The sequence below is a fragment of the Gambusia affinis genome, linkage group LG12 (genome assembly GCF_019740435.1).
Source record: "Gambusia affinis linkage group LG12, SWU_Gaff_1.0, whole genome shotgun sequence".
In the NCBI taxonomy this organism is placed as follows: domain Eukaryota; kingdom Metazoa; phylum Chordata; class Actinopteri; order Cyprinodontiformes; family Poeciliidae; genus Gambusia; species Gambusia affinis.
This window is the reverse complement of record NC_057879.1, coordinates 85,368-97,450: the sequence shown is the minus strand read 5'-3', so window position 1 is coordinate 97,450 and position 12,083 is coordinate 85,368. Positions and strand designations below refer to the sequence as shown.

The 12,083-nt window shown below is 40.2% G+C and overlaps 1 protein-coding gene and 1 long non-coding RNA gene across 7 annotated transcripts in view; one reads left to right on the top strand and one right to left on the bottom strand.

Annotated features, from left to right (window-relative positions):
- Positions 1 to 1,690: 1,690 nt before the first annotated feature.
- The window catches only part of depdc5 (DEP domain containing 5, GATOR1 subcomplex subunit), a 41,715-nt gene continuing 31,322 nt past the window's right edge, over positions 1,691 to 12,083 (bottom strand). For 5 of the 6 annotated variants that reach the window (XM_044134070.1, XM_044134075.1, XM_044134072.1 and 2 more), the window contains 10 exons: positions 10,099 to 10,205; positions 9,883 to 9,963; positions 7,821 to 7,953; positions 7,487 to 7,586; positions 6,217 to 6,450; positions 3,741 to 3,910; positions 3,438 to 3,609; positions 3,091 to 3,151; positions 2,607 to 2,689; positions 1,691 to 2,535 (listed from right to left, as the gene is read on the bottom strand). In XM_044134070.1, the coding sequence (XP_043990005.1) occupies positions 2,237 to 2,535; positions 2,607 to 2,689; positions 3,091 to 3,151; positions 3,438 to 3,609; positions 3,741 to 3,910; positions 6,217 to 6,450; positions 7,487 to 7,586; positions 7,821 to 7,953; positions 9,883 to 9,963; positions 10,099 to 10,205 (1,440 nt within the window). In that variant the 3' untranslated portion in view covers positions 1,691 to 2,236. The remainder of the gene's footprint in view (positions 2,536 to 2,606; positions 2,690 to 3,090; positions 3,152 to 3,437; positions 3,610 to 3,740; positions 3,911 to 6,216; positions 6,451 to 7,486; positions 7,587 to 7,820; positions 7,954 to 9,882; positions 9,964 to 10,098; positions 10,206 to 12,083) is intronic. The other variant, XM_044134074.1, reaches the window with a different exon arrangement.
- On the top strand, positions 7,968 to 9,900 carry LOC122841087. Its single transcript, XR_006372337.1, has 3 exons — positions 7,968 to 9,061; positions 9,673 to 9,719; positions 9,815 to 9,900. It is a non-coding gene; the product is annotated as an uncharacterized LOC122841087 (long non-coding RNA).

The window sequence follows — 12,083 nt, the reverse complement described above, 5'->3', positions numbered from 1 at the left end:
AGCGAATGAAAACAAGACCAAAAAGTTCTGTTTTGGTCTCATCTGACCACATAACTCTCTCTCATGACTCCTCTGGATCATCCAAATGGTCATGGACAAACCCTACCCTAACCCTACACACCTGGATCCAATGATGGATCGTTAGAGGCCTGAGAACATTGACCTGCTGAAAAGATTCTTACTACCACCAGGGTGAGAATAAAACACCCATTTTGGACACTCCTGGTTTAAACCATGACGTTTTAGTGCATTACCCGCAGTAACCTTGGAAACACTTGTGCCAACTCTCTTCTGGTCATTGACCAGCTCCTCCTGTGTAGCATCAGTGATGAGGGAGATTGACAGCCATGTTTAGCTTCTTTCATTTTCTCATAATTGCTCCACCAGTTGATCTTTTGTCACAAAGCTGCTTGGCAATAGTAGACCTTGTGGAGGGCTATGAATTTGTCTCCGGTGTCTTTGGACAGCTCTTTGCCATGTGAGTAGTTGGAGTCTTACTGATTGTGTGCAGTATGAAAGAATCTTTATGCAGCTAACGACCTCAAACAGGTTCTTCTAATTTAGAATTATAAGTAGAAGAGGGGTGGATGTTTTAGAGGCGGACTAGCAGGTCTTTGAAGGCCAGAATTTTTGCTGATTGGCAGGTGTTCCAATACGTATTTGCAGCGGTAATGCACAAATAACCTATTAAAAAGTTATATATTGTGATTTACACAGATTTCTTTTTAGATTATGTCTCTCACAGTGGACATGCACCTAAGATGTAAATTTCAGACCCCTTCATGATTTCGAGGTGGGAGAGCTTGTCGCAGGGCGTTCAAATAGTTATCAGTATTTCCCTCACTGTACAATGAAATGGCAGGAGAAGAAACAAGGTGTTCCAAAGGTCTAGTCAAAGTCCAAACTTTAGTCTGGTTGAATCACAAGAGTTGTGAAGAAACTGACCACAACCTCTTTGAACTGTTACTGCAGGTTCTTGTGGCTGAATTTTGTAAGAACCTCCAAGTGATTTAGTCAGAAAGTGGAAGTGTGTCTCATTGCATTGAAAAGTCTTCTTGTCCTTTGTGTGTTTTTCAGTTCAATCAACACACCTTTATGTGAGCAGAAATCCTGCCATATAGCTAATAAAACCGTTAAGATGTTCCTAATCTGTTACATGTTGGGAAAACCTCCCACCTAGTGCAGCTGGAAGGAAAAGGCAAGATCAGCAGAACTTGAGGTTTATTGTTCCTCAATTTGGTGTAAAATAATCTTTGTTTTTGTTCAGGGAGGTTGTGTTGTTTTTTCCTTGTTTGGTGAGTTTGTGCCTCATTCAGTGAGCTCCATGTGACTGAACTAAAGATCCATTGCAGTTTCACCACATCACTATAACCAGAGTATTGAGAGGTGGAGTGGTCAGTTTATTTTTCCTATGAATTTGAAAAAGAATAAAATATTCTATTAATATTATGCTAATGCTAACGCTGCAGTTTCTACTTTATTAAAGTGGAAGTCTGCTGCATACAGATCCATGTTTCAGTTCAGTGTCAAGTGGAAGATGATTGGGATATAAATGCATAAACACCATAAAACCTTAGTAATAAAGAATATTATTTATGATACCCTTTCTGATCTCAGTGAACAGACTTCTTGTTTCGTTACAACAAAGAACTATCTGATATGTGACAGAACCCAAACTCTGAAACTGGTGTCTAAAATGCTTAGCTTGGCTTTTAATAATATGCATGAATTTTCACAAGTCGGGTTGAAAGTCCAAAACAAAGACAACAGCGTCTTACAACACTGCTGTTACAACAAAGCGGTTGTCATTCACTGATAAAGGATGTTCAACTCTTTAGACCACATAAATCTTTCAGAACATACCCTTTAGCTGACATGTTCAAAGCCAATTAGTAATTTTTAGTTTAAACTTGGAGAATATGTATAGAATTGAGTCAAAATGCTAACTTCCTAAATTATTCAACACTTGATGCTGCCTTTATTTGTGTGGCTGCTGCAGTAAAACGAAACAACAGTTTAAATGGAAACCTGAAGTCTTTTTCAATACTGGGACAAGGATCATATTTACTGTACTGATGTGAAAAATCTTTAGTACTTTCTGTGTTTCTCTAAACGTCTTGGTCAAAAAAACATATTCAGACATGATTCCATCCATCGAATGTTCAGAAAAAGCAGAAACAGGATTAAACCGAACTCAACATGTAGCAAGATGAATAAAAATAACACAAGTGTCCAGTTAGGGGGCGCTAGCATTCATTTTCTCCTGGCAGCTGTCCCAGAAGATTTGTAGTCTGTTGTCCTTGTTAGAACAGAAGTCGGTCAAGTCCCTGAGGAGGCGGTCAGCCAGCCGTTCATCGCCCAACACCCCCGTCCTCCAGGCTTTGGTCAGCATGGTGTTGTAGGCCCAGTAGTAGCCCACCCTCTCCTCGCCGCCAAACGGTCCCTGGCTGTTGGAGGTGGTGGAGTTCCTGCGGCGCCGCGTCTGGCCGCCAGAATACTTCCTCTTGGAGTACGGCAGCTGCAGGAACACGGTGCCTGCAGGACAGGAAAACTTTCACCTTTCCAGGACATGAGAAATTTGGGGTTCCTACTGAGATGAGACAAACCTGTAACATGGATGTACTGAGGCTTGTTCTCAGCAGGGAAATTAAAAGATGACGATGAAAACTTGTCGTGTACGAAGCCAAACCTGGAAGGAGGAGGAGAACAAGTCATCACAGCAAGACAACAAAGACTGCAGGGTGGCTAAAGAGCCAGAGGCCCAGGGCAACCGCTGGGGCCCAGAGAGTCAATCATGTTGAGTAAATACAAAGGCAAAGGGTCAGCGTCTTCACTCCAGATATAAATGAAAAAAATAAAACAACATATACATATATATGACTAGCAGCTTGCAGCTACTGAGAAAGGTCAGCAGTGGGTTGAAGGAAACCTGAGTCAGTCTGGGACTTTTTTAGATTGTATTTAAAGCACGAGACGATACGATGGGACATTATACCAAAGTTTTGGTGAATCTTCAGGATGAGGTTGATCCGGTAGCTGGTCCACATGCATCCAAAGGTAAAATGTTGATTAAAATTGAAGAGCACTGACCTGTAGAGGATGGCTTCCTGAAAGAGCTGCATCCTGTCCCAGTATGTCTCTGGTTCAAACCCTGTTGGAAACAGGAAGACCAGAGAGGGACTTAAACTGTCACATGGCAGAAGTTTGGCAATGACTCACAATTCTGCCCAAGAACAGACATGGATGAAAGATTTGATGAAAATGGCCTCCAAAACCAATCAATAATTAGCTGGATAAACTGGGATCAATAAAATGATGGAGTCCATGCATGAGGAAGGCCAGAATAAGTCATCAGTCCAGACTGGGTCTAAAAGTTGAAGCTACAGACTTTTTGTGTCAGGATTATAATGTTTAAGAAGCCGTACTGCATTTACTACCTTCGAACAGGTTGTCGCTGCCGTTCTTCAGCAGACACTGGATGTGGAGCGGGATGAAGAGTTGGACCCTCAGTGGGTCTCCATACAGATAGGATGTCAGCGCAAAGGGGAACTCCAGAACAGGAACCAGCAGGAAACCACAGGAAGCTGCTTTCCTGTGCCAACCTTGAACCTATCAGAACAGAGTAAGCTCAGAATCCACTCCGCCGATTCCAGATGGCTAACTGTGTCTCTGACAGATCTAAGGGTTTACAAGACGACTCTCTTTGCATTTCCTGCGTGTTCAGTTAAGCAATATGTTACCATCTCAAAAAGCACTGCAGCCGTGACAGCCATCCAGTGGAGCTTGATTTCAAAGGCAGCATTAAGAGAGAAGTTGCCATGGTAATAGCAGCTGCACCACTCAGTTCGGTCGCTGCGGTTATTGATGTCCACGTCCAGTGTGACGGTTTTCTGCTCTGGGACGGTAGCAGCTGCAGGACAGATGAACAACGAGGGGAAAGGAGGGTGGAGAGAAAATACAACAGGAAGTAAAAGGAGTAGAAGGCGACCTGGATGGAGCGAGGCGCAGTTACAGCAGAGAGATGGAGGCAAAGCAGTGATCCAGAGCACAAGGCAGACATGGGCAGGAGAATCGTACTGACCTTCCATACGTTACTGATTTGCTAACTTTCACAGCCTCTCCACACATGGGCCTCTGCACTGGGATCTGATTTGTTTTCTTCTCGTTGTTTTTCTTTTCAGTTCACAATGGTAATCAAAAATAATTACATGAATGTTTTTTCGAGGTTTAAAACACATTTCACATTTGAGGTGCAGCTGAGGAAATCCAAATGGGCCTAAAACATCCGAATCTCATCATCTGATAACCATTTGGTCAAAACAGAAACTGCTCAAGTATTTGGAGGAAAATTAAGCTTACTGAATGGTTTAACACCACAATACATTAAAGATCTGCTGCTGTTGTATCAACCTTCCAGAACTCTCAGGTTCTGGTTCTGGTTCTGCTCTGCATCCCCAGAACCAGAACCAAAAAAGGAGAAGCAGCATTCAGCATCTATGCACCACAAATCTGGAACAAACTTCCAGAAAACTGTAAAACAGCTGAAACACTGACTTCCTTTAAATCTCAACTAAAAACCCACTTGTTTAGAGTTGTATTTGAAAAGTAATCAATTACAAATTTATTGACGGAATCTGACTTGATGTTGTGTTTTTATTGTTGATTCCATGTTGCATTGTGTTTTTGTGTTTGATTTGATGTAAAGCACTTTGAAATGCCTTGCTGCTGAAATGTGCTATACTAATAAAATTTGATTGATTGATTGATTGATTGATTGATTGAATAAACACCTTTTCACAAACAAATTTGCTTTCGGAACTTCAATTTTTGCAATTTTCTCATTCTCTTTAAAAAATAATAAATATCCAGCCTCCTTTCTAATATAATCTGGTTTTATTCACTTTCTGTGCAATAGACTTTTTTAACATCAGATCTTTAAACTTATCCCCATGTTAAAAGCTCTGATGTTAAAATTCAATGAGAATGATTTGAAATGGAATTATCACATAAAAGGTGATAAGCAACACAAGGAAAATGTTCAGGTGTAAAGCAAAAGCTGTAGGTGGACAGATTAAGGCAGATTAAGCAGAAGCAGAAACATTTCTAGGATTGATGAGTGATTTCAGTTGAAACAAAGGAAAGCAGCGGCTGAAGACATTGTACACCACAGCGCAACTGACCCACAGCCACCAACACCACAGCATGCACCCAACCCTGGACCAGCTGCACAGTAACCAGTTGACATGCACTGGTCTGACTGTGTAGAGGAGGGGAATTTAGATCACATCAATGGTTTCTACTGCTACTGCATGCAGGAGACAAACACCGGCTGCCTAATGCAGATCTACAGCCTGCTGTGAGGAGAGATGAACCCTGGACCTGTGTGTCACAGATAATGGTGCTGAGGAACATTCCTGGATTAATAGAAACTTGGTGGTTTGTAGAGCTCACTGTTGTCAGTTTGGGCAACATATTCAATCTGAAAACACAATCAGGACATTAACAGTTATTGGAAAAATGTGATCAAACAGAGTCGAACTTCTGAGCTGGATGTGACGTAGCCAGAGTTTTGACTCAGTGCCTGTTTGGTGCATTTCAGCTGGAGCTGAAAATCAAGGCAAACACTCCAGGTATGTTTTTGATGAGGGGACATTATAATATGATGTAAAGCTCAAAAAAGTGAATTTTATATCTTACATAAGGTAAAATTACAACTATAACAATCTGTCCTAAGATTAATTGGTGCACTACATTAAAATAATTGGACCATGTGAAACATTTCTGTTTAATATGTTGATTGTATGAAACTGGAAACGAGGTCCTCCATCATCATCATCTCACTCTGACCCACATCTAGAGCAGAAGAAGAAATGCAGGAGGTACAATAATTTGAGCTCTGCCTGGTTTTTCTTGGTGAATCTTGCCACAAACTGAAAAGACTGAGATTTATTCTTTAGATCAGAGAATTGGTGTGTGGAGGGCAGAGGGCTCACTAGAGAATGCAGAACAGGTCAACTATAATGATTCATAAATAAATAGGTGAGATAGTAAAAAAGCTGGATTTCTCATCAGGGTTTCCTGGAGTGTGTGTGCCCTCTGGCTCCCTGTGACCCGGTCCATTCCCCACAGCAGGTTGTCCAGACCCACATGAGGCTGGATGGGGATGAGGCGTCGTGTTCCTGGCAGTGTGGGCTGGGAGGAGCGGGCTGGGTATACCTAGCAGTGCAGCGGCCTGGCTGCGTCCCCCAAAGCTGCGGCTGAAGGAGCTGTGCCTACTTGCGTACGAGGCGGGCCGGCTGGGCAGCCAGGGCAAGAGGAAGGCGGGCAGGTCGCAGGGCCGCCGCTCCTCCAACACAAATGCCACTTCAAACCACTTTCTCTGGAAAAGGGCAAAATCCTCCACGGCTGCAGTGGACCAGCCGCCAGCAGCCTGCAGCTGGGAGTTGAGGCCTGCAGAGACAAACTTCTACATGAACATCAGGGCATGGAAATGTATGAAGCCAAAACTGTCTCATAATTCACAAATGCACAGAACAAGATTCATAAATGCACTTGTATTTTTGATGCAAACAAAAATATCTCTTGATTTAAAAGATGTTTCTGGCCTGTGACTTTCGCTGCATTTGTGTGTGAATTTTGAGACTCCCCTCATGTCTCAGTCCACAAATATTTTTTTAAATAAATGGTCTATCTGATTGGATGATCAACAACCAATCAGATAGCTTCCTTGTTTCACCCTTGTTCTCATATGAACAAGCCCCATGTTGGGGTAACCTATGTTTCAGCCAATCACATTAACCCATTCCAGCAGCGCTGTAGTCATGACGACTTCTGGAAGCGACAGAGGAGCAGTAAGTGAAATATCTATTTAATATATTTAGCTGTTTATCCCCACGTTGTCATTATTAATGTTAATCGATGTAATTGTGCAACTATCATCACAAGCTAGCGATCTTTAGCACACTTAACTTCTACATTAGCGCATCAGCAGAACTCTAATGAGTGAGCTGTGCTACCTAGCTTTGCTAGCACTTCTTCATGCTAATAGCATCAGGCTAGCATCTTTCTATATAGTTGAATTTATTCAAGATAATAACAGCCTTTGTATATTATGAATTGTTATAAAGCACTGGTCCTTAAATGATAAATAATCATAGCAGTGTAACAGATCACATAAGTCACGTTTTCAGAAACACAAAGGGATGTTTTTCCAGAAGCCAGGCTGAGGTCAAACTGTCGGTGCGTCGTCATGGCTACAGTGCTGTTTGAATGGGTTATTGTGATTGACTGAAACATCGGTTACCCCAAAGTGGGAGTTTGTTCATATAATTGGGTGAAACAAGGAAACTATCTGATATTTGTGTTTGCATCAAAAATACAAGTGTGGATCTTGTCCTGTGCATCTGTGAAATAGATGCTCTATAGAAATCCCATCCAGACAGCAGCTGTGCTTCCCTTGTGGCTAAGCTGGGTTAAAGTTGTGTACCTTCTTTTTCTCCTACTATCCTGTAGAAGTAGAAGCCATAGACGAAGGTGCGCATGGCGTCTCCAGAGGCGTGGGCCACCACTCCTTCATCCAGCATTTTCTACACAAAACAAAGCAGAGAGCACTGAACATCATCATAAGCTTAAAATACTTTCACATTTAAAATGACTCTAAAGAGCTTTTCAGTAAACCTGCACCAGTTTGTCAATTTCCAGAACCACCCACATCTGCATTCATAACTTCACAAGTTTCCTGTTAGCATCATGCATGCCATGCCTTTAAACCTTCCCTTGTGGTCATGTACTAAAGGTAGCACATGCTGTTTCTCTTTTACCTGCATGATGTCCACAGCCATGCCGTGTGTGGCCACGCCCTCCACATTGTTGACCAGCCAATGAACAACTTCAGCACTTATAAAGCAGTTGAGTGGGAGGCCTTTCTGCTCTGGGAGTAGCTGCACACCGGTCCTAAAACACCCAGATGAAAACACACACACACACACACACACACAGGACAGATAACTAGGGGTGGGGCCACACCAATACAAATGTTTCCCCTCCTTTGTCAAAGCCAACTACTCTTAGTAACATCGCTTTGACATGATCTGAACTGTTGACTTTGCTGTATTGTATTTGATTATTTTTTACTATTTTATATACTATTTGGCTTATTGATTTCAATCAAATTTGAATTATATGATTATGTACAACATTTTAAGTCTTGTGGGTGTTTAAAGTGCTCTATAAATAAAATTGGTATGGTAAATATAATGGCACAATAAACTGAGTAGAACTGCAATGGATTGAACTGGGATGTAATTTTTAAAAATGTTTTGGCTCTAGTAGCTTTTATTTGAAAGTGTTATGACAGGAAAGTAGGGTAATGAGAGGAAACATGCGACAAAGGTCAGCAGGTCAGAAATCGAACCTGTGACAGCTGCATGGAGGACTAAGGCCTCTTTATGTGAGCTGTGTCCTCATCACAGCGCCAGACTGGAATGGATTTGATTCAATTTCAATATCTCTGTTATTGGATAGATTTAGTTTTATATTTCTGTTTTTATTGCAGAATGCCTTGAGATGAGATTATTTAATTTTATTACATCGCTCTTAAATATATATATATATATATATATATATATATATATATATATATTTAAGACCTTGTCTACTCATAAGCAATTTCTCCTTGAAGATCAATAAAGTATATTCTATAATTTTGTGCTGGACCAATATAAGTTGATGAAAGAAGCACACGGTGACAGAACAATCTTCCCTGAATATGCTTGAAATCTCCATATGTTTCTTTAAAACAGCCCTTATGATGGCTGAGTCAGAGCAGACTACAGATGACATAAATTGATGAAAATATTGAACTTTCTGCTATAATGGTGTGATGTGGTCTTGTGTTAAAGTTTATCATTTAAGGCCCTCTTCCTCCAGAAGAAGTGAGGAAGAAAGGAAAGAACAAACGCATTCCCTAAATTGAAGATGACCTGGATGACACATGAAATTCAGATGGAGGTCTGGAAGTGGATTTCTCCGGTTCAAAACAGAGCAAATTGGATCACAGCGAGTATGATAATGCCATAAATGGGGTGGAATAGATGAGATATCTAGAAAAAATACACATATATTTAGGATATGATCGGTTTTATGTCTGTAAAAAAGACTTCTCTTATAGTCTTGAGGGTTAACCCGTGTCGAGGCGATCGACATTCAGTGATTCTTGAGAAGAGGGACAAAACAGGTCCTATGGATAAAGTACAAAATTTGAATAAAATATACACAAAATAATTTTTTTTCAAATATCTGACTAAACTAACCTGGGCCATGACAGCACAACAATGTTTGTTTTCTTGATGTTTGCTGAATATTTTTTAATTTTAAACATTGTAGTAGGTGGATGATGTCTTTAAAATCCTTGTCCTGGAGCAAAACTCAATACATTATAATAGTTTAAAACAATTAAAGAAATACTAAGATAATGTATTATGACAAATAAGTATAAGTATTCCAATAAATAATTATAAAAGCATCAGTAAAGTGAATTAAAATTCATTTTTATACATTTTCCAATTTGTCCCAAGTTTTTGTCAACACCATCAGACATAAAAAGGATTTTTTTGAAAATAATAATAATAAAGATAAACACAAAAATAATGTGTTTCTCTTTCTCTCTATTAGAACGGTTGGAACAACCGTACAGGACTCAGACTGCTGCATCAACACAAGTAAGTGGGCTGCATTTACTTCTTGCCCTCCATCTGCATTGGCTGACGTCGATACTACGTCATCTGAAGACCAGCATTTTTCCATACTTTTTCAGATGTCATAGTAACCCGATGATTAAAGCAACTCTGCAACGAATCACTCCAAACACAACTTCAATCTTACATGGGATGTTTGATGGCCTCCAGAATCTCCATCAGCGTTGATGAGGAGGACAGACAGAGAGCCCCGGCTGCTGATTGGCCACTGTGGAGAGACCAGCACTGAGCAACACTTCTAAACACTGAGATCTCCAGTTCCTGTGTATTTCACTTTCTGAGACATTGTACCACACACAAGTTTTAAACATTTAGAAGGTATGAGCAGCTTGACCAGGCTGACCTGGTGTCTGTGCTGCTGTTTGCAGCTTCTCCTGCAGGGGTCGCTGCTCCAGCTGCCACCCCCGCCTGGGCTCCTTTCTCTGCTGGCTCAGAGGTTTCCACAGGCAGCTACACAATTACAGACACTTTTATTAATTAATGCATTTATTCTAGGAGAACACCTAAAGCTTATTTTCCCAACTGTAACCTTTCCTCACTCCCATCTAAACACATTTACTGATGGGTGAGCTGAAGTTCTAACTAAGTAAGAAATTTGACTTGTTACATTAACAAATTTTGTAGGATGATAAATTGCCCCAGGAATTATTGCAATAAATGATAATATTGTTGTTGGAGTCCATTTTCAAGTAATATAATATGTAATGGCATAATAAACCAAAAACACATTCTAAAAGATCAATAAACTTTTAATTTACTGAAACCAGAAAACATCAAAAACAATAAATAAATGAGCTAGTTGAAACCAGAGCACCAGACTGAAGACTTTATCATCCAGTTTTTGGAAGAACGAGAGAAAAGAGAAAAACAACAAATTATGCAAATGGAAATTATTGAGCTTCTTTTAATTTATCAATTGATTATTGCGACAGGACACCTTGGCTGAACTGAATATTATTAAGAATACTATTCTTCTCTAAAGCTGTTTCCTGGTTGCTGCACAAACATTCTCCAAGCTTTTAAAACAAGACTTTTCATTACTGAACAGCAACATTACTCCAACACACTGTTCAAGATAGCTTCCACCCCAACACACACACACACACACACACACACACACACACACACACACACACACACACACTCACACACATGCATGCATCTAACAATGACAAGGTTTCACTGCAAAGAGAAGACAAAAGAACAGGGAAGAATTAGTTCTGAGATGTGCTGAAAGCTATGCTCCAGTAGCTGCTAATAAGAAGATAAAGGTGAATTTTAGGGGAAGGAGAATTACCATGATGTGCAAGAGGACATTTTAAATACAAAATACAACAGAAAAATGTCCTTCTAAAATCTGTAAAACAATTTCTACATGCTGCCATTCTTTCTAATGTTATGAGACAAACAGCTTTGTCTTCATTTATCCTGATAATTCCCCCTCAGTGCACTTTACACAAATCACAGTCTTTGTAAATATACATGGCCTGATTAATAATGGCATGATAGAACTGATCATCTGTGAACAGCAATTCAAAGTGCTACATAGTTTCTTAGGCCTGGACTTTGATTAGGCCACTCTAATATAAGAATGCTCCGATCTAAACCGTTCCAGTCTCCTCGGTCTGAACTGTCATTTATTTAAATCACTCCATCTTCTCGTCAGCTTTCACCTGTTTCCCTAACCCTGCTGACTTAAGCAACCAAACAGCATGACGCTGTCAACACCTGGAGTTACTATAGCAACAGTGTGTTCTCTGCCATGCAGTATTTAGCATCTTGGCAAAAAGTTGAAGTTTGTTCTTCCACAGATATGTGGAGTGGTGTTCCCAATCTGAATTGTGGGAAACGGAAATATCACTGTTCCACTTAGTTCATACTTAATTCAATTCAATTTGGTTTCATAACTCACATCATCCAAGTATCTTCAAAAAGTTGTTGTGGATGATGAAGATACCTTCCTGGAGATCCTTCCTACCTTCAGGGTAGGAAGGATCTCAGTTTTGCAACAAATCTGAAGAGTTCTCTGACTGAAGACTGTTGCTGTATGACAGCATCATGCCAACAGCTCAGTATCAGAAACAATATTCCACAGTAATGTCCAGAATGAGACCATCAGCTGGCCTGCGCTGTTAATCCACCTAAGTTTCTTTTGCCACTCCTCTTTAAATCTTTGTCTGTTTACATTTAATTTTTTTTATGGATAAACTGAAAATACACATTCCACTAATCCATTTATACCCCGTTTAAATTTTCTTTGATCTGGAAAAAAACAAAACAACCAACTGTTTTATGCAAGACAAAACAAGAAAATGAGACTAGAGAATG